This window comes from Falco cherrug, chromosome Z (genome assembly GCF_023634085.1).
Source record: "Falco cherrug isolate bFalChe1 chromosome Z, bFalChe1.pri, whole genome shotgun sequence".
Taxonomy (NCBI): domain Eukaryota; kingdom Metazoa; phylum Chordata; class Aves; order Falconiformes; family Falconidae; genus Falco; species Falco cherrug.
In genome coordinates, this window is record NC_073720.1 from 25,307,835 (window position 1) to 25,330,669 (window position 22,835).

At 42.5% G+C, this 22,835-nt stretch overlaps 1 protein-coding gene across 1 annotated transcript in view; it reads right to left on the reverse strand.

Moving 5' to 3' along the window:
- Positions 1-1,096: 1,096 nt before the first annotated feature.
- Positions 1,097-22,835, reverse strand: part of CMYA5 (cardiomyopathy associated 5) — a 46,369-nt gene continuing 24,630 nt past the window's right edge. Inside the window, exons 5-13 of the mRNA XM_055699178.1 lie at positions 22,197-22,219; positions 20,133-20,254; positions 15,525-15,674; positions 14,325-14,471; positions 10,788-10,932; positions 5,087-5,220; positions 4,191-4,290; positions 2,930-3,106; positions 1,097-1,961 (exon numbers count right to left, since the gene is read on the reverse strand). Coding sequence (XP_055555153.1) covers positions 1,709-1,961; positions 2,930-3,106; positions 4,191-4,290; positions 5,087-5,220; positions 10,788-10,932; positions 14,325-14,471; positions 15,525-15,674; positions 20,133-20,254; positions 22,197-22,219 — 1,251 coding nt within the window. The 3' untranslated portion in view covers positions 1,097-1,708. The remainder of the gene's footprint in view (positions 1,962-2,929; positions 3,107-4,190; positions 4,291-5,086; positions 5,221-10,787; positions 10,933-14,324; positions 14,472-15,524; positions 15,675-20,132; positions 20,255-22,196; positions 22,220-22,835) is intronic.

The following is a 22,835-nucleotide window of genomic DNA, read 5'->3' on the forward strand; positions in this document are numbered from 1 at the left end:
ACAAAACACTTGCTTAAACCAACAGGGCACTATTCTGCTTTTTCATTCCCCTCTCCCCAGCAGGGACTTCAATTAAAGGCACTCTTCAATTGAAACGCCAAAAAGAGCTCTGGCTTAAAATAAATGGTCACAGGATTTTGTTTATCTTGCCCCAGCCATCTCGCCTGAGCCTATGACAGTGTGTAGTGTGGCTTCTCTGGGACACCAAGCATACAGCAGGCTAAAGCAGCAAGCACATGCCTTGGTGGTGTTAAATCATAAATAAAGAGCAGCAGCAGGCACCTTCTCTGAGCATAAAAAGCAGAAGCTTCCCTGTAACTCATTTAAGTCCTCTCTTCAGAGACAAACCCTCTGTTAGACTCCTGAAATCTGCTTTACTTTGTGGAGTACAGCTCTTCAGCTGAGCTCAGAAATGAGTCCAGCAGCCCAGTCCTTCATGGCAGAAATCTCCAGAGCAGACACAGCATGAAAAGCATTGCCTGCCTGCCTGCCTGCCTTAAGATTAATGTCCCCCCAGCATTCACTGGAGTTCAGCACCACTGGCATTCATGTGTTCAGCCCCTGGGGCAGGCAAGAAGACAACTGCACCACCAGTGTGTGAAGTGCTTGGAAAAATGGTTTGAAAAAGCTAAGGGGGAAAGTCAGCATCCTGTTCCTCTGCTGACATCAACCATTTCTAGCCTGCCTGTTTTGATGGCCCTGAAACACTGCATCTCACTGCCACGATGCTGATGTTAGTGTAGGTAACAAGAGAGAGCAGGACAGTTGCAGGAAAATATCCACAACCCTGAAATTAAGAGCAACCAATCTCTAAATGCAAAGGTAAAAAGCAGTGATGGAAAAAGGGTGATCCACAATAAGATTGCTGGTAATTTGACTGTTCCCTAAGGTCCCAGGTGGCAACCTTCCCTTCACCATCAAAACCACTTAGCCAACAAATTGAGGACGGAAAGCATAGAAGACTTTTAGCACCAGTATCAAGTTTCCTCATACATGTGTTTCATGAGTATTCACAGGAACAGGTATTTGCTGACACAGTCAGGTAGCTGCCTGTTAGTCTGCTGTGAGCAGGTTGGGTAGGTGTTGCATATTCAAACTTTACATGACAGATATGAAGACTAGTCTGGGATTCACTTATTTTGCAAATGTGCAGATTTCTAAGTTTTCAAGTTTTCTCAATTTGTGCATTTAAAAAGAGTTGGCAAACAATAACATAAGATGTATTAACCTACAGAATGTTCAGTTGTTGAAATTTTTGTACATTTTTCAAACATATCATGTTGGATTCAGGCTTTGACTGTCCTGGTAAATGATGAAATGATGGCTGTCACGTATTGCAGTGAGAAATGCATTTATTTCATACACAGGCTCATCATCAACTTTAAAAAGACAGCTAGCACTATCATTTCTACAGGGAAAATAATCTCCCCCCCTCTTAATGTTCATATCTAACAAAACTTATTTTTCCCCTCAAAAGTACTCCTGTGTACATCACTAGACACACACTCCACCTGAAGGAGTCAATTTTTTCTCCAGGCTCAGGATGACTGTGTGGCTGAGCATTAACTACAATTACTGATGATGTGGGGGAGAGCTGCGTGCATAGCATTCATCAGTGAAGACTAGACAACCCTCCCGGGCACCCCTCTTCCTCGCCCTGTCCCCTGACACTGCAACTGCCAGTTTTTCTGTGGCATAAAGCAGGGGATTAGCTGTTCTTTACGAACTCTGGCAGCTCCATTCCCGTGCACAGGGTAAGCATCCCAGCCTTCTCCAGGGCAAAGGCTGGGTGAGCAGCATCAGTGAATTTGTGCCTGATGGCAAACAGCACCAGTTCTCTCTCTGCATTGAAGAACAACAGCCTGCCACCACTGTAATCCAACAGGATGCCAATCCTGGTTGGGTGTTCTGTCACATGGACATCACTCATCACACCGGTGTGAAGAAATCTGTAGAGAAAGCTGCAGGAATATGGAAACCAGAATACAGTGAGCCTCCTCATGGTGATTTACCAGAAATAACCTATGGCTTTATTCCCACCTATTAACAGGTGGCTGCATACAGCAGCATATCACATGGCAACCACATTTTGCTCAGTACGTAAGCAAAACCAACATGGCATTGCTTCAAAGCCCTGCCTGGCATGCCGATGAGCTCTTTCACTTCGTATCTTTGGACTCCCAGCATAAAAGCAGACTTCCTGTAATCATATTACTCTATGTATTTCTTATTACAAGTCTTTATGCAGACTTAACCATGAGCTCTGCTTTGGCAAAATCCTTTACGTCTCAGATGTTTCATTTAGCTACTTATGTTCATGCATCTGTATGATTTCACACTAAAAAAAGCACACTTGTTTAGATCAAAAGCACCTTTATGCCATTAACAGGGTTATGCCTTACAAACCTCCAAGCAGCCTGGCACTGGACTGTTTAAAAACTACCCCAGCACCCTGCAGCCCTGCCACAGTGGCAGTTGGGTGCCCACTGCTGTGAAGGACAAGGCAGGAGAAGGCATTCCCTATGGAGTCTTGACATCTCCTGCAGGTGGAAATAGGTTCTAAAAAGAACACATTTATGGAAATAAATACACTTGCTGGGATTTTGTGCAGCAGTTCAGCATACACGCCTGGTATGACAAAGCAGTAGCAAATTAGTTTTTTAAGTTTTATTCACTGCCTGGTTCAAGGGCTGTGAACTGGTCTGTCTGAGATTAACTTTTATTTTTTGAGGTGCTTTATAAGGCTTTTTTTTTTTTGTTAATTAAGAGGAGGCCTAAAGCTCCTTTGTAGTTGTCTTTTCCTTATAACTCAGTTTTTCAGAAAGAAAGCAGAAGAATCCTTTCTGCTCTTGTGATTTCTGAAGCTGGCCAGCTTCATTTACATGAAGGGCAAGTAACCTCCGAAGCAGCTAGACCGACTAAGCTTTACCTGGTCTGTGTAGGACAGCACAGCATGCACCAGGAGGTATCACTCAGCCCCAAGATACTACTCTGTGGCACTGCCTTGTAGCAAATCCCAATCCTGTAGCTTCTGCAGGCAGTGACAACAATTTCCCAGTAATGACGTCCCCTAGCAGGCAGCAGTTCACCCAGGACTGAAGGAAACCTGTTTGTGGAAGAGGCATACAGTAAAGTGAGTATGGTGGCAGACCAACCATATTGTGATATTTCTTCCAATCACATCATGTAGCAGCATCTAAAATTACTAATTGATTGCACTCTGTTCTTCTAACTGCAGGGTTTTATCAAAGATTTGAATATTGTCACTGAGAGTCGTTTCATCTTTGCACTGAGATGGACTCATCTTAAGGAGGCAAACCCATGCAACTTCACCAAAAGTTATACGAAGCTAGAAAAAGGTGGAAAAGGTGACTTTGGAGGCAAAGAATGGATCTCAAATTTATTCAGCCTGTGCAAACTATGAAGTATGGCTGGTTTGAGTAGACACAGTGGCAAACACTTCGCGTGCATTCAGCTGTAATAGTAAAAAAAAGTGCTTAAACCGGTAATACCTCATTACTTTTTAAGAAGCCATCTCAGTAATGGAACAAGTTATGCAAGCTAACGTGTACTTGTGATTGGGCCAGTATCAGCATGTTTGGGGTTTTTTTTTTGCAAAAATCATGTTTGCAATGGATGGAGCTAGGCTGGTACAACTGTTCTATAGATACCCCAGGAACACTTCCTAGTTCTCCAAAGCCACAGATGCTTTGGAAAACATTATCAATAATGCCCTCAGTAGAGGAGCAAAGTATGGGAGATGGATTACTTCCAGCCACAATATATTAAAAAATAAGCCCACAAATCTGGCCTTCTTGGGGCAGCTACAAATTGCTTTGAGACTGAAGTGCTCTGAAGGATTAAGCAAGTGACCATGGACTGAGGCAAACCCAGCAACTGCAGTAGGTACCACTGCCTTTGACTTTCTGGCAGTTCCTCAGTGTGAAACTGAACTCTTCCCAGAACGTACATCAACGCTGCTACTGGCTTTATTGAAATATTGCAGTGCTTGAAAGTGGGGGTCAACCACGCAAAGTCCAGGGGCTGTGTCTGAAATGTGCCAGCACTGAAATGCTTCAGTTCTACAAAATTAATTAGTGTCAAGTGAAAGCTACCTATAGGCAAAAATAAGAGTGAGGGACCCATCCTGAACTCCACAGGGTGATCATGCTTGTCATGATGCTACTCACCCCATGAATTTTGTTTTCTCAGGAAGGCAGATCACTGTTGCATTGGAGGAGATTTGCAAAGCGGGATGGGCTGTGTTGCTCAGCAGGTGAAACCGAGTTCCTGATACAATTAGTGAAAAGGAAACACCAGTTATGAGAGGCTGGCAATGTTAACACAAGATGAATCATAAAACATTAAGCAACAATTACTACCGTTTTAGCTGTCAACTGGACAGAGTTGTGTCTGCTGGCAGGTAGACGCAACAGAAAATAGGATGCAAATGCTAAGGGTCTTCTAAGCTGTGCCTGATTGGGATGGCAGTCTAATATTCAGAACTGTAGCTAAGTGATAAAGGAGTCTTCACTATTTAAAAAGGTTGAATAATGTTCAATCTATTATTTTTTCAAAATAGCAAATTTGAATTTTGAGGCTGGTTTGGAAGAACCAGACATGTTTTAATGATATTCATCTGGAAACCTTAAAGTTTAAATCATCCATTACATTTTAAAACTGTTCTGCGTGTTTCCTCATCCCTGAAATCCAAAGTCCACAAGGATTTAATTGTAAGGGGCTTTTTTTTAAGATTATGTTATCTTTTATCAGAACGTGCTCTGCCAGACTCAAGCAAACTGAGATCCCTGAAGAATTTTTAATCATTTCATGTATCTGACAGAATTCAATGTTTTTGCTTCTGAGGTCACATCAATTTTACACTGACATAAATACACCAACTTAAAGTGAAGTCATCCGTGACTGTGCTGATTTTAAGCAGCAGATAAAACACAATCCCTTTTATCTCAATAACTTGCATACTCTCCTATCAGAAAGTTTAGGTTTGATTTCCAGAGGAAAATTCCATCTTTGGCTGCTTTGCCCCTCTGTCCCATTGTTTTGACATCAGAAAATGGTGATCTACCTTTAGTTGAGATGAGAGCTGCTTCACTTTGTTCACTTGTCCCAAATGGGTTGACAGCCTTCAAGTAGAAGAAATAGTTCACATTGGGCTCCAGGGATACTTTCAGTTCAGGTCTCTTTATACCAGCAAAAGATCTGCAAAGTTTTAAGATTTTCATACTTGAAAATGTATGCAGATACCCAAACCTGGAAAGACTAATTTATTCAAACAGCTAAGCCAGCTAACAGTATTGTCGACTACTGAAACAACAGGCACAACTGGAAACTCCAAATCAGAAAGGCAAACACTTATTTTACAAACAAGTGGATCATGTAGGAGCTTTGGCATTTGTCACTTGAGGGATCCTCCTTATTTTTTCAGACAAATTTTCAGGTCTTTGTTCCTGTACCACCTTCTCACTCCGTGCAGTTATCTGGTGTAATGCTTACTTCATTTTACAGCATAAGTCATCACATGAAATGCAAGCAGCACAGAATCGAATTCTCATCTGCCTCCTGTGAAAAATCTGTTTTACAAAATGGACAAGCTTCTGAAGAAAAAAACCCCAACCCTTTTAATTAATTCATTTGCACCACAGTGAAAACAATTCTTGTGTTTGTACTCTCTGGGCACATATTCCAGATAAAAAAAAGGATACCCATATCTGAGACCATACTGAAACCATACAGTTCTTCTTATGACCTCCTGGCTCACAAATTGTTTATCAACAAATTCTTGACTTTGTCTCCCTTATGGTGCCATGCAGTCTCACAGACTGGTTTAGCAAAAGGCAGCGGCAGGGGAACTGCCTTTGCACAGTGCCCTGCTTTGTGGTGCCTCAAAACCTCCAGTGTTCACATACTCAACTGTTGGTATTTTGACACACTGCTGGAAAGCAACAGTCAGTACCAACTCAATATGATCACAGGTGCTTTGAAGTGCCACTGGAAGTACTTTGGATGGCTAGAAAGATGCCAACTTTATTTTCTGTGTTGTCAGGAGTATGAAAAATTGGCTTAACAAATTCTCATACACTGGATCCTGATTTTCCTTGATTTTGCTTTGACTGATAGCTGCAAAGCCAGAGAGTATATATTCAATGCATTGTATGCCTGCAGGTAAAGACTGTTCATCTGTATAAAGGTGATAGTTGCCTCCCAGAAATGCTTATACAAATCTTCAAGGCAATTTATTTAAATTCATGAATAGGAGACGTGCCTATGTAAAGGCACTTTCCCTTCAACCTCAGGTTTGAGAGTGGCACCCAGGATGGTCTCCTTCCCACAGGTAATGTCTCTATGGGAAGCTAAATTAAACAAATTACCTTTTCTAGCCCTAATTGTTGTGACCCCAGAGGAGGTAAGGTAGGTGAGTCAGCAGTCAGATCAGATCATTGCTATTCACTCATAGTGTCTGTTTTTCCACATATGTCTCACCAGAGAGCAGTACAATCTGAAGAATAATCGGTGCTCATCCATCAGGGTTTTTCACATGCTTGCCTCTGCTGCATTTATTACATAAAGGTAAAATCCTATAGCACTACACACACCAAATTCCTGCTAACACCACATAGAGCTCTGCGTCTAGGAGGATGGCTCTGGGGAAAGACTGGTGCATCATTCTTGTTAGATTGTAACAGGTATTTTGTACTGACAGCTGCCATTGAAAGTGATTGAAAGCACTGAGAAAAAGCACAGGGTGCTCCTGTGATCTGTTTTTTTCAATTTGAAAGAATTCCAGAGAGGTTGGGGCTCTTGCGTGATCAGCACAGGGCCATGTCACCTTTGGGAAATGTGTTACATTAATGCTGGAACTAATGCGGTAAACAGAAATGGGTTGCCCAAACGTGGTAGCAATTGCAGTTTGCTTCACCCCCATGACTAACCAAAGCACCAACCACAAGAGCACTTCAGCAAGGCACTGGGAGTTTGGCAGGCTGGTCGGTTCTTACTGAAAGATTCAGGGAAAAGGTGCAACCTGATGAGTTGCTTGATGAAAGGAACCCGAGATCTTTAGACTTGGAAGAGGAAAAAAGCTCATCTGAGTGTAAGGCACAAGAGAAAAAGGAAAGATGAGTTAAAGAAAAATACAAGATGGGAACTGAGCAAGAAGGCAAATATAAAAGAAGTGAGAGAAAGGAAAACTGGGATGGAAGCAGAGGCAGGGGAAAAGAAGTGGGCATCTAAGCTTTGAAGAAATTTGTCCATGCTTCCTGGGCAAGTCTCACCCAATCTGTTCTGTAAAAGCACCATTTTGACATCTTTGACATGTATCTGAACCACAGACTACCAGAAAGAAGTTTTGAGCAAGTAGTTACAAGTGAGATGAAGGGAGGATATGCTGAGCTATTTGTCAGAAGCTGTTTATGGCAACATCTTAAGCACAGTGATGCCCTCTTCTGTCTTCTCGCTATTCCAGCATTAGACCTGCTCTGCAAGTAGACGGTAAACTTTTTGTTACTGGAAGTGCTGGTCTTGCATTGGCAGAGAGGGTGACACTCAGTCACTTCCACTTTTACAAACTCACTGCATAATGTACTAATTTCTGCCTCCATGAGTCTTACAGATTTCTCATAATGTGATACATGGTTTCCATCTGAACAGCCCACACACTTAATCCCTGGACTACGTTTCTCACAGTTTTCCATCTTCCACCCACAGCTCCATTGACTTCTCAACACAAAGAGGCTGAATGGTGAGAAAATAGCAGAGCTTTGGAAACTGAAAGAAAATTTCCAAGCCTTGTGAAGATTCTGGAAAAAGAATCAACCCAGGAAGGAGCTTTAAGACCAAAGCAGGAGGCCAGGGACTCATTGTTGCAGTAGACTTAAGATGATTTCATATGAAACCATGTCCCTCAGATGGCAAGCTGGCAAGGAGAGAGAACTCAGAAGGGAAAACACAGATAAAAATATTTTCTAAAATAGTATTTAGAAGGAACTTTTAATGAACTCATTTCCAGATGTGCTTCAAATTCTCTCCCTGGGGAGCTGGGACTGCTCCAGAACTACTCTAAGGACCTCCTCAGAAATACTTAAAAGCTGCCTGGGCAAGTGGCTCCATGTGGCCCTGTTTGAGTAGGAGTGTTGACCAGATGACCTCCAAAAATCCCTTCCAACCTCAACCATCCTGCAATTCTGTGACATGTCCAAGGCTCCCTGACAGGGGGCTGGCCCAGACCAGGGGGTCCACACTCATCTCTGGCTGTTTGATGGGGGTATTTCTCCGGCCTGCTCCCTTGGCTGTGTCCCTCGCCTTGGCTGAGCTCCTAGAACAATGTCTGTGAAAGTAGCCTTGTGGGGTGGGACCATGCCACTTTCTCCAGGACTTGGCTTGGATGTCCTTCCCCAACCAGTGTTTTCAGGCTGTGTCCCCAGCTGCAACTGTATGAACTGTCCAGAGTTGCTGAGAAACGTATTTGAACTCCCACCCAGGGACTGAGAAATCACTCAGCTACAGGGCCACCACAAGCATGAGAGGCACAGGCTGTCTGTCAAAGGACTCCGCATTTGGCTGCTCCCCAAGATGAGTGTTGCTCAGGAAACTTGCAAAGGACAAACCCCAACTTTCAAGAAAAGCAATCAGAAGAAACTACAGTATTTCCAGGCGCAAATGCTAGGTGTCCATAAAGACACAGTTTTATTCCACCTGATAAAAGTACTTGACATAGGAATTCTAAGCTCCCTACAGGTACTTCCAAGAAGGCAGCTTCTCACTATATCAGCTACATAAGGCATTGATTTCTAGTCCTCACTTGCACCATGGGGGCCCTGGATGGGAGCAATACAGGCAGCAGTATGCTCCATGTACCAGCAGGCTCTTTTTTCCTTGGCTTTATGCAAAATAAATAAATACATAAATAAATAAAATAAAAAAAAATATTCTCCATCACTGAAATGTCTTGTGCTGTTACAGAAGCTTTCCAGGTTAATCTCAGGGGGTTGCTTTTGGAAAAGAAAAGAGTGGTAATGCTTTAAGGGAAAATAAGTGGTAAAAGATCATCTTTGACACTGTAAAAAGAAGTCAGAGCCCTTCTACAAATACAGAAATTTAAACTACAGCAATTCTGAGAAGACTCATGACTTTGTCCTGTGGGAATTTTTTACACTTGTCACAGTAAAAGGCCACCTTCCACTCACAGGGAGGCCAAAAAGTCAAATGTGACTCAGTGTAATTACAAACAAGTTAGAATTTCCACAAGGTCACTGAGAAAGGGAATGGGTCAATTCTGGCAGCTTTTTGCCACACTTATCACCCCACAAGGAAACTGCTTGGTGTTATTGACACCTCGCTCACCAATTACAGAAACTGTCACACTTTCTGGTCCAGTTTTGAGAAAAAGAGGTAATTCCAGTTAACAGCAAAGAAATCTGAGGGCAAACACACAGCACAGGTTTTGGGAGCATCTGCATTATCCTTGACCAACAGTGACTTTGGCAGGTTGACAGGGACTTGATGGCCTCATGAAATATGTATGAAACAGTGCAGGTCATGGTTGCCCTCTGAGAGGCAGGAGAGCTTGGCAAGACCAGTCCTTGATTGCATTAATGCAGCATGCTGCTACTGCATGAAAAATAGGTCTCCCAACCCCACAGAAATTTTTTATTTCAATTTTTAACCTACTTTTGTAAGCAGCAAGGCACACACAGTTTCACTGGCATACTTGTCTGCTAGAAACCCATGAACCTTTTAGTCAACTAATTTTGACTGCACAGGGTAGAGCTCTTCCTTCTCTGCCATATCTCCATGAAATCCATGTGAACTATCTTCCAGGTGAAGACCCCTAATCAGGCTTCCAGGGAGGCAAAGATGACAAACTCAGCTGGACTGAAGCTCTTCCACAGGGTCCATATGGCAAGTCACCCCTCCACCTCCCAAAGCTTCCTAGACATTTGCAACTATATTTTACTGGAAAAAATGTTTTCATTGTTTGTAAAAAACAAATTAAAACCCCCAAGCCCCAAGTATTTACAAAGCACCATATAATTTTTCTACATTTCGACAGTGTGTGGTTTCATGGCTTAGTGGTGCCTGCATTCCTCCTCACCCTCCAATCTATGAAGCATAGACTTTGTGTAGGCGAAACCAGAGAGAGTCTGGCGTAAGCAGACACCACCCCCATTTTCAAAGCTGCTCTTTAGGTTGCTCTTTGACCTCTGTGGCATGCCTGCACAGTTCAGCAGTGCTTAGTTCAGCTGTGCTTTGAGAGGCACCTGCCTGTACATCCAGACAGTGGAGATGTATCACCAATATTACTGGGACACCCATACCACCTTCACTATGCTCCAGTCTGGCTCCTACGTTGTTCACCACAAAGCAGAGAGCAAACTGGGTCCAGTTCCTCCATCCCACTCCTTCCCTTGGAGCTCAGCAGCTACCCTGCCCTGCCCAGGGCCATGACATCTGCAGGGCAGCAGTTGGTTCCCCAGCCACCACAGCCCTGCAGCTTCTAGTTCACTGCAGACAGTGCAACATCTCCAAGGTTTTGGGCCCAAATGAATGGGATTTCCTGGTTAAGCAGAATTAAAAAGAAGTATTTTTATGTCCCAGCCTGATCTCATAGATTAGTGTCTGTCCTATGAGCTCCTCAGCACGCAGAAGCAGATTTCTTCCTTGTGCAGTTGGAGGCAGAATAATCTCTTGCATAATGACCCACGGTCTTGGGGATGCTGATTTGTGGCTGCCTAATCCGACCGAGCAGTGCTTGCAATGGTGGCACTGACCTGAGACCCTCTCCTTCTGGCGAGTGCTGTCGACAGTACTCCAGGATGAAGGACTCCGCCGACGCCGAGCCAGCATGCCAGCGGACAGTGGCCATGTCCCAACACACTGTGCAGTCCTCGGCCTTGATGGTGGGGACAGTGGGTGCTGAGGACACAGGGACATATTAGGCATACCGCAAGGAGTGCACCAGCAGCTGGAGGGAGATGCTCAAAAGGGAAAGGAAAGTCACCTCCCCCAAAATCCCACAGGATAGTCAGTTTTGCCCACCTTTACAGTGACCATTTGCTTGTTTGTGTTTCAACAGCAGAGGGTTACATTACGGGGGAAAAACCCATGCTAGGGAAGTCACTGTGAGTATTTGTGCATTACTGCACATCCTTAGAACACCCTTGTAGATTTTTATGCCTTTCCTCAAGCACATTTTCCTCATTTCTGCCAATCTTAAAGGAGCAGAGCACCAAGGCAGTACCGCCTACAGCTCTCCCTGCATCACCTCAGTCCTGTCCTCAGCAGTCCCTGCATGAACTGCACCAGAAACAAATGTGCTGCTGCAGAACTCACAGGGAGATGCTGACTTTCTGCTTAATTATGTCCTGTTTATTTTTGCAATGCTACAATTTGGTCCTGTAATTTCTCTCTTTTAGAACCTCAGTTTAAGAACTACAGGCCCAACTGCAAAACAGAAAACAGAATGTAAAATAGTGCACTGAATGCAAGTAATCAAAAGCTATTGTGTGAAATTGCACATCCAGCATCATGGGCTGAAAATGGATCAGTTGTATTCACTTGCTTTTTCCCTCTCCAAGGAATAGCAACATAAATGAACCTTACAACCTGTTGTTGAAACTCATACAAACATTCTTAATACCAATCCTTAAAAGAAAGGTTATTGATTTAAAAAAATCCTAGTCATAGAAAGCTGTTTGCTTTTAAAAATACTGGGTTCCAAATAAGAGGCCTAAGACAAAAGTAGAAATTAGACAGTGTTATGATATGATAATCTTACAGCAGCGCAACAAGCATTCCAGACGCATCCTGTTTTGTAAGAAAAACAACTTGTTATTAGTAGAACAGGAAAGAAAAACACCTACAACTACATATCAATTTCCTGATTTAGTGAAAATCAGGAGATTAGCAGTTCAGGTTAAGATGTACTTGATATTTTACTACAGGAACAGCTAATCTAGGTATTCAGCAGAACAATGAAACCGTGAGATTGATTCTCATCTGGTAATACATCTGTGTAGCTCCCTTAGTAACAATCCCTTCATTCTCTTCCGTCATACTTTATTATTGCCTATTTTTAAATGCATCTGTTCCTAAAGAATGTAAAATTAATAGCTAAATCCCCTAATACCTGCATTCAGCAACTGACACACATACCCTCACTTACGTATGTGCAAACAGTATGTCACAAGACATCAAGCTTTTTTTTTTTTTTTAATATGAAATTATCTGTCTAAAGAGTAGATGGAGTGAGCATACCAGAAAAAGTTGTTACTGTGCTTCTGAGATCTTAACAAATTAACTGCGGTTAGAATATGTATCCGATATCCTCATAATAGTCCAGTGATTTTATAAAAGGCAAAAAGAGTAAGTTATTACTCTGTCCCTCAGGTACAGGGTGAGGATCACATAAGTTTTGAACAACGGAGGAAGGTGCATTCACACCTGTGTCTTTAGGATTGCAAAGAGCCTTCATCCAGAGATCAGTTTGAGACAGACAGACAGGGGATGGCAGGTAGAGGGATACCTGCTGCCTTCAGCATCATTCCCTCACAGAAAATACAGCTTGGAAACAGTGTGCTCCTGAGGGAAGGGTCAGACAAGCTGTGAATTTGGGAGGTGGAAGAGCAGGAGACAGAAGACGCTGGGGGGATTGCTGCAGCAGCACCCACCTGCATTGCCCACAGCTCCCCAGGCTCACTGCCACCTCCATAGGTGCTATCCCAACAGAGGAACCTTGTGGGGGTTCCCAACACCTGGAAAAGGCACAGCCTTGATCCACTATTAATGTGCATGTTCCCATAACTGCATATACCAGCAAATTATTTTCTTTTATTTTTGGTAATTCAGATTAAAAGCCGGCACATAAACTCTAAAATCTTGCTTCTGAGTTTATTGGACTGCTTGAAGAATCAAAGTATTCTCTAGCTTTATGTCAGGGTAGCTGGGCTCACACTGAGGAACTCGTTTCCATTACTGGCGCTCATCTTTCCAACTTTGGTGTTAAGGGGGTGCAGTGGTTCTGCATTAATCGGTGCTCACCAGTGCTCCCGCAAGTCCATCTGGGGCTCAGCACGCTCCAGAAGGAGTTCACCTCATCTTGAGGGAAGGTGTTTAAATGAGCCCTTATTTGATCTAGTTTATTTGTTTTCTTAAAGAAACAGGCCAAACAAAGGCATGAAAAACTCGAGGCTATTAACTTCTTCAGAAGGCTTCAAATGGCTTCAAAGAGGTGAGAAACCCCTTTATAAATTATGATTTATTAGGTAGCAATAATTCATTATTATTGACCATTTTGCAGGAATTCTGCATTATGCCTACAATTACATTATTGAGGCTGTAAAATTTGAATTTCTATTTTGAATTGTCTGGAAAATAATCTTTGATGAGCCAATGAATAGCAAATCGAATATCAAAGAGAATCATCAACAAATTTGAAGTCTAGTGGATTAAGCAATAGGCTTGAAGCTGTGGTTGCTGCCAAGTGATTTCAACAATACACTCAGTGTTGCACAGTTATTTAATTACAAAACTGTTAAATATGCTTGTCTGTATTTTGTGACTGCAAGAATGGAATAATTGTTTTTATCCTGTAGCACTAAAAAAATTGCCTGCAAGAGGGCCTCAGACACAGGATGCTTCACCTTGCTTGTAATTCAAGAAGCAATAGTTTTGTCAATACAAATTACTAAGGAAATTATAACTCAGGAAAAATAGCCAGTCAAATGAAGCTCATGAACAGTACTCATCTAATTCCTCATCATAATTTGTACCACTTAAACAGCAGCAGAACCTCTCAGCCACAGCAGAGATTTGTGTCCCACTGAGCTAGACACAGCATGTAACCTCAGTAAAGCAGGCCTTCTGTTGAAAAGTTAATAATTTAAATCAATCCAACATAGACGTATTTGGGAGGATGGCAGAGAGGCAAAAATTGCAGCTGTTTTCTGCAGGAGAAAGCAGCAGAAGCAGCAGGGAACAGCCAGGTGGCTTTCCCAGGGCTTCTTGGAGCATTGCAGTGTACTTAGGAGAGAAATTTGTGATGTGCTGCACCAATGCCCCACTTACAAGGTGTGAGACTGGGAACATCTTCAAATATGAATGCCTTCATGTTTCCTCCCTGGAGCAATTAAGCCACTATCTCTTAGCAAATAAAGAAATGACCATGAGTTGCCTGATATCTGCCAGATGGGCTAAATCAAGAAGTTTCTTCTGTTTCAGTAACACTATGGACTAGAATTCACCCGAGGACCTGAAGCTTATAATAATCAAATGTCAAAATAATAATCAATGGTAACATATGTACATACCTGTTTTAAAAATGGCTTTTTCACTGGGTAGGCTACAGCCTGTGCCATTCACAGCCATGACCCACACACTGTAGCAACAATCTGGCTCCAGGTCCTCCAAAATGCAGTGGCTCTCCTTCACCGTCACTCTGTATTCTTCCACCAAAGCTAGGAGGAACACACACATGAACGGGACGTCACACTCACATGTTGCACTGATACGGCCTACGATGGCATCTCTCAACTAGCAGGTAAAAAACAGCCACTGCAGAAAGTCCAGAAAGTGTTACTAGCCGAGATCTCCCTCTTTTACTCTGACACAGTTCTGACAGAAAGTTTCTGATATACCCTTGAGTTGAGTGCACTCAAACACCGTTGATGGCAAAGGGAGACTATGGCCCTCAGTCCTACTGAGTACTAGACTGCAAATTTGTGACATACAATCAGCAGGTATCAACCCTGGTTTCACCACTCTATACCAACAGTTTCTCATAATGGACTTTATAGCTCTTAGCTATAAATTAGCTATTATAAAAAGCCCTTAGCAACCTTTAGCATGCACATGCATATACTCACGCACCCACATACACACATGGATTTGTGCAAAGCCCAGCTGCTTAAAGTGACTTTATGATCAGTCTGAGCTTTCTAATGAATGAGCAATTCAATCCCCTTTTCTCAACTTCATATTTAACATTTTAAGTATTTTAATGTCAATTTGGAAAAAAACCCCAACTGTCTGCATATGCAAATGCTGTGGAAATACTGCTTATCTTTTCCTGTAACTTTTTTTCTTGGGACATATTTCTGAAGCACACACAGGACCCTAAAAGCCTAATGAAGGCAGACCCTTTGGGAGACCTGTCTGTAGTCCCTGTGAGTTCCTACGGGGCAGCACAGACACATCCTCTCTGAAGGCCAGGCCACTTCATAACAGGGCACCTCAACAGGGATGTTGCTGCTTCTTTGCAAACAACTGCCTTGCACTTCACAGACCATGATATTTATCTTGCATTTTGGGGGACAAATGGGAGCAGAAGGAACAGCATCTACTTCACCCTCCTCCACCATTACCCATCCTTAGTACTACATACAATGCCTTCACATCCCTTCTCATCTCTCTGTGCCCTGGGACCTCCCCTGCAGCTTGGCCTCCCTTCTGATGACCCCAAACCAGAGCAGAAAGGACTCCTGCCATTGTGAAGGGAAGACCTTACGTACCCCCTGCATCTTTGCTGGCTTGCAGCTCCTCCATACAGTAGACCTGGAAGCAGTCAATGGCGTCCCCATCATTCACAGCCCAGTAGACAGCTATGGAGGTGCTGGTGGCCGAGTTTGGTTCCTGAGGTATGACAGTCGGTGTCTGTGGGACTGAAAGTCTTTCATTGTTACTTACACTCCTGTATTTTCAGCCAAATTACTTACAGGTTCATGAGGCAACACCCTTGCTTATTTTCACTCAGATTGCTTATTTCCACAGAACAAGCACAATAAGTATATGAAATGTGGAATATTGGTGCACTTTTAGAGCAATACGCTGTCCTAAACTAAGAAAAGAAAAAAATAATTTCTTAGCATTGGAATCTGTCCTTTTCCCCCACAGTCTGGATAAAATAAAATCCAGTCCTAGTACACCTGAACCCAACACAAACCATGAGTCCATGCCCTGCCCAGCTCTTGGGGACCTTCCCCATGGGGCAGGACCATCATGCAGGTAAGTCATGACACAGTTGTTCATTTCTGACCTCCAGTGGGGAGGCTCCCAGGGCTGTAGCAATCCTGGACATGCAGAGGTGTCATACCACTCCAACAATCCCTCTCCTTTCCCCAAGAAACCTGCTCCCTTCAGTCACAGGGAGGGTCCTCCAGCTCTGTGCTCCACTCTTTGAGGCACACGTGCTGATGAAACCTCAAGGGACTCCTGAGAATTTCAGGCCACGTCCTCAGAAAGGCCAGAAGACTGGACCCTGGAGCTTAATGCAGGCTCCTTTGGGTGATTGCCTTCTCTATTACCTGACTTTGCCTTGCAGCACAGGCACCAGAGGAGAGGACACCTTATGAAGAGGATGCCCACGAAAGCAGAGGCTGAAAGCACTTGTTTGTAGCAAACAGCACAGGATAGCTCACTGATGGGGAGAGGGAGCTTGCAGAAGAAGAAAGCCTTCTCCAGAGACAGATGTATATAGCTGATCCCAGAAAGGTGGGCAGGGGAAAGGACCTGACACACCAGGAGGGGATTCATGCAGTTTGTCAAATCCAGACACTGACCGCAGCAGGGATGTGCTATAAGCAAAGGGAGGCTTTAACAGCACAGGGGAGCAGGTGGCTCCCTGCAGACTCAAGTCCACCCCTGCCCAGAGGTGGACTCCTACTGCAGGTACACAGCTAGGTGCTCCTGCCTGGCATGGTCATTTTCCCACAGACCCAGTGGACAACGAATAATTGGTGCACAGGTGAAACTGAGCTCTGCCAAAGCATCTGAACCCAATGGGACAAACAGGAGCATCCCTCGCAAAGAGTGCTTCAAAGACCTCCAAGGCTCCCCAGCTTTCTTATAAACTTTGTCTCCTGATCGGCACAAATCCATCCCTGATGAGATATTGTTCCTTTCTACAATTATGGCTTAAATGAGAGGGAGAGTAAAGAAAGAAGAAAAAAGCCCCAAAAGATGCTCATTGTTAAAGTGATTGCAGGGAACAAAAATACATGGTTCTATTTCTTCACCCAGTAAATTTCCATATTGCATGAATTCTCCTAGAATCTCAGCAGCAAGCTTTTGCTTTTCTTCAGTTATCTTCACAGTAATGATGATGATCCCCTGTGGCATGAAAAAGGCAAATGCAGATGCTGGCTGTTGCCTTATGATTTATACAGAGAGCTATCAGTACAGTAGGACTACATCTGCTTCCCATTGAAAAAAACCCTCAACCTTCTAATTGCTAAAAACAATCTGCATTTTGTCTTTTGACTGCATCTAGAGTTGATCAATTTAAAAATTGATCATCTTTAGGAAAAGACTTCCTTTCAGTGGACCTGGTAGGGAAACCAGCTTTTTTATTCCTGTGAAGCTGCCTAGAAACAATTGTTTTATGATCAGAGAAACCCCACAATTGCAAGATTTATTATTATGCCAAATCTGAAGAGAAGCTAGCTTAATGAATAAAACTCCTGAAAAAAAATTATATATAAAAATTCAGTTTGGGAACATTGAGAAACATTTTATTTCTAATTTCCTTTTTGCTTAGTATGATACAAAATTCTGAAAGGAAATACTTTCAAAGCAAGAAGTTGAACTATTTCTTCAAAACCAGAGCATTTATGTGCTATCAAAATGCTGGTCCCTTTTTAAATGAATTTCAGTTAAAGAAATGAAATATTTGCACCACAAGTTTGACTAAATCTTATTTTTTTACAGAAAACCATGATGTTTTCTCATCAGTTCGGTTTTTATTGAAGTTTTGTGGTGTAAGGAAGTTTTTACTTCATGTTACCTAATCTCCACAGCCCCCAGGAGAAAAAATTAATAATCCCAGATATTTTATGGATATTTACTCCTTTCCAATGTAATGAGAAATAAAATTTCCTTGGCTTTGTGGGCTTGAAGAAAAGCAGTTACATTCCCCTGTGACTCTAATGGAAGATTGTTACAAGATCCTCACCTTCTGGTATAAAAGGGCAGGACTCGTGGCAGGCTTTGGAAATAATATTTTTAAAAATTTTAAAATTATTCGCACTCTTCTTGTGGCAGAGCCTGGGTTCCAATACACTCAGTGTCATGCTGCAAGGATTTTTTATGCTTATGCATTTTTCAATGGGGCTTACATGATAGGAGGAAGAATTTGAGGGAAAAGGGCCTTTCATTAGCTGATATGGAAATTTGGAAACTGAGGGCATTTTGAAGGAAAGATATTACTGAAGTGGTGAAAATGAAATTCTATTAAGTTGTTCAGCAAAAGACTATACTTTCTGAAGGAAAAAACACATTGATTGGAGAAACATGGTAAATTCACATGTATTTCATCAAATGGTTCAGTCAAAAAAATTGAGAGCGTCTGACGTTTGCCTCCGCTACGTGATAAATGGTGTACTCAAGACATTCAATTCCACATAAAGTTTCATGTGGGCATTTACCTCTATTTTTCTTCAGGAAGGGTGTAATTTTGAAAGAAATAAATATATATTTTTTCCACTGCTCACCGAAGTAAAAATCACAATAGCAACTGAAATACCTGGTACTAGAAAGTGAAGAATGAAAACCAGGTATTTCAGAAAGAGAAGAAAGTATAAAGGATGAGAAGCATTGAAGGTTGCTTGCTAGTGGGTAGTCATGCATTTCCAGTTTGTCAAAGCAAACTGGTCCGGAGCCATTGGTGTTCAGCAAACACAGTAGCTAATGCAAATCGAGCTGAAAAGCGGATCTCAGCAGTTTAGGGAAAACCACGTGGAAGTGAGTTGTAGGAAAAGGAAATACAGTATGACAAAATGGGTCTGTCCTCCTGGATGGCATTGCCAGTGGGTAGCAGGCCAGGAAGAAAGAATGTTTGCACCCATGGGACTGCAAGAGGAAGTTTAGGAACCGAACCAAGACACATAGCACATTCACATCACTAAGTTAACTCTGACTGAGAGTGCGTTACAAAAAAGATCTTTTTATGTGACTTCCTAAAAAAATGACATAGGTAACACTGCATGCACAGCTGCCTGACCACCTGAGAAGCTTCGAATGCTGCAGGCAAATTCATACAAATCTGACAAAGGACATTAAAGTCTCAGAGATACTCAGTTCATCTAAGTCTAATAAAAGCAGTGGTGGGGTGGAGAGAGACCATGTCCCCATAATGATGCTGCTGAATACACTCAGCTCTTACTAGACACCGGAGAGTCTGTGCAAGATGGTGCTTCTCCAGTGTTCCATTAGGCACCTGAAAATCCAGCCAAGAAACAAAGCACCTTAGGGAAATCGATGCTCTAGTTCCAGTGCTCAGGGACCAAACACGTGAGAAAGAGGCCTTGCTTGTAAAGCCACAGAGTGACCATGATGGTGGTGATACATGCGATCGTGAACAAGAGGTCACAAAGCATAACAGTGAGATGCAAGATCCCTAACAAACTTTCTCTTGAGAAAGAGACACTGGAGTAAGACCCCTTTTTGAGGAAAACAAATCCACAAATTGGTGCTGACAAATTCTTCATTGACAGCTGTCCAGATCCAGACAATTTCCACAGATGTATGCACAGGCAGAGCAGAAAGCCCACACAGGCAGGCTTTTTACAGGACATGAAATATCAGATAAGCAATTTTCACCGATGATTTCCAAAGCAGAGGCTGTTTCCAGCTACAGTTAACCACTTTCCCTTCACATCCCGTGGGGGTTTCAGGTGCCTCCATTCACTTAGCACAAGCCCAAGGACCCGAGCTGTCAGCCAGCCTCCTGCTCACCTCCACACACCACCGATGCTGGGGCTGCTCCCCTCGGAGGAAGAGAGCTCAGGACACCCTTTAATTGCTTCTTTTTGTCCCTGACTGCAAGCAAACAGCAACTTCTTCAGCCTCAGGAGATTTACAGGTAGAGACTTTCTGCTAATCTGACATAGAGACAGCTGAAATAATGCAAGAATCCTCCACTTTCCCTCTGTTGCTCCTCTTAGTGTTCTACTATAAGCCAAACACTTATGCACAATTAGACTTCATTTTACATTCAGCTCTGATTGCTAATTACATGGTTTGCAAACCAGTACTTCTCAAATAGATTCTCTTTTTAGCTCACTAAAATTTCCAAAGCACTGCCAAAATGTTGGCTTTTAAAAAGATGAAATTGAGATCCTTACCAGCCACATGTTTTAAGGAGTGCTGGTTACTTTGTCCTGGACTGTCCGCATAGTGCTCAAACAGTGAAAAAGCACTGGGCACCTTTTCTAAAGAGAGGGTATTGTCCATCGCAGAAAGTAATCTGTTTGGAAGAAAACACATAGCTGTCCAGTTAAATCCCTTGTGGCATAGTTTTCCAGAGGCCAGAAGCAAAGACCATGCAATGTACGTTTCTCCAAACACTTCCTATGAACTTGAGGACAACATGCAAGGAGAAACTGCTTCCCTGATTTTGAACATGTAGAGCATACCGCGGTTTGGAATCTGTAGCACCGTGAGAGTGCACACGGTCTGTATAGATGTAACCCATGAGAACATGAAGTTCGCAGCAAGGCTCCCAAGAGCACAGGGGCTCAGACTTACTAATGCAGTGCTCTTAAAGGTTACAAACCTTAGAGCTAAAATACAGCAGCTGACTCCAGAGACATGATGTAAAACAGCTGCTTGTGGCAAGCAAAAAAACCCCAAAACATGAGAGGGAAGATAGATTCCACTTAATTAGCCCATATTGGCTGAGTTCATTACAGGAAAAAAACCCCAACATATTTTTAACTCTGAGGTAGAAGCAGCCTCAAGGAAATGAAAGCTTATTTTTTTTCAAGGCAACTGAATTTTACCTTTCTCCCCTTCTTTTTTGTCAGTCACTGAAGTAATCATGCATAATTTTAACAAAGCACAACAAATGTAAAATACACTTTCTTTAGAAAAAACCTAATTGTTATATAGACTTGTTCTTGACATTTTTTAGCAAGTCAGTTATTATAAAAGGAAAGTAATAACAAAACCCATGCACAAAACAGAATAAACTTTATGTTTAGTGTGTAAGTAAACAAGTAAAGATAAGTATACAGGAAGTCTTGGAAAATTGTTTTGTCCCATTACACTTGCTCTATTCTTACGCAATAAAGTACATGCAGATATGTGTCCAGACTCTCACATTTTGATTTACAACATGTGAGTCCAAATTCATACTCCTAATTCTGCAGATTAACAGGAACCATGAAGGTTTTTTTGGGCACATTCTCTTACAGACCACTCTCCGAAGGTTGTAGTTTGACCACAAATCGAAACCCTAGTGTCATCGTTATATCCCAGTCCATGTCAGTATGCATATCACTGGGCTGGCTGTGGCAGCACTGACAAGGGTATGTCTGAAATACATTGCACAATGCCCATGCCCTTTGGGCAAAGCCAACGGCAGCAGTGTGGGCAAGGCAGATCTGGGGTCTTGCATAGGAGGAGCCTGCAGCCAGCTTGTCTGCATATTTGTAGCTCACCTTAGAAAATCTATTGGGGGAATATGGGCTTATAATCAAACACTTCTTTCATAAAGGATGGGTCTCACCAAAATGACTTCCTTGAGGAAATCACACACGCCAGAGAACTGTTCGCAATTGTATGTATTTACTGGTATTGGCTGGCAGGCAGGCTGGGATGCAGCTGTGGTGAGGCACCAGTCCTCTGACACATCCTGAATCAGGCAGTGCCGATGGAGAGACATAGGAAAACATCAGCCTATAGTCTCCTGGTAAGCTTTTGAAAGCTACTTTATCTCATTATTTTTCCTGGAGCTGTGTTCAGAAATATAGTCAAACAACCCCAGCCATGTGAGTGACACTGCATTATAAACTTTCAGAGACCAGGTACTATAGAACCAGACTAGTGAAAAAAGAACATACCAGTGATGTCTAAGAGATGGAAGTATGGTCAAAATGTTTTTTAGTATATGTGTATATAATAACAACTACAAGGAACATCTGTTTAAAAACGTCTGTGTAGAGATCAAAAATTGAGCTGACATTTTAAAATGCTACTTGTTCAATTGATGTATTACAGAACATTTGCAAAACACTTCAAAACCAGTCAGTTACAGCAGCTCTTCTCTTAATATCATTCTTTGCAAGGTTTATAAAAGTAGTTATGAATATTAGCAGTGTGTTTTCAAAGCTTGCAAATACTAAATGAAGCACCCAGCATGCTAGGCCTAGTACTCACTACAGTGCACTAACTCATACTTCATATACCTTTTATTGAATTCTTTCGATGACTAGAGGAGGAGAAAAAGAGATATTAACAGTTTTCAAAGCCCTGAAAATGTTGAAGAGCCACTCATCTAACGGTCTTGCTACTCCACAGATATAAAATACACATGACTTTATTGGCTTGATGTCTGGGATGCTGCTCATTCACAGCAGCAGAGAATTTGGTTCCTTAACAATATAGCACTTCAAAGCTCTGGCTCAGCAGGCTATCAGAGTCTAAATCTGGTTTTAAGCCCCTGAGGGGTCAGTATTCAATACCCAGGTTTAAAGACTGGAGCACAGTCAGATATTTTCTTAAACCAAGACTTTTACACTTAAACAAATCCAAATTCTGGCTGAACACTCCTTCATAACTTCTTATCACTAGAAGCTGGGTGAGATGTATATGCATGGAGTGAGAGTCCCCCCTGTGCTCCATGAATCTTCAGCTAATGTTCCCTGGCTTGTGGACAGAAAAGTTTCCGTTCTTTATCACTAACAGAAAGGAGCAGGGAATCCAGTAATTTTCACAGCCCCCAAAAGAATTCCAGATTGCAAAGATCTCTTTGTGAAAGCACTGCTTTATTACCTCACAAAATTCCGGAAAATAAGCTATATTTTTCATCCATCCCAAAACAGCCA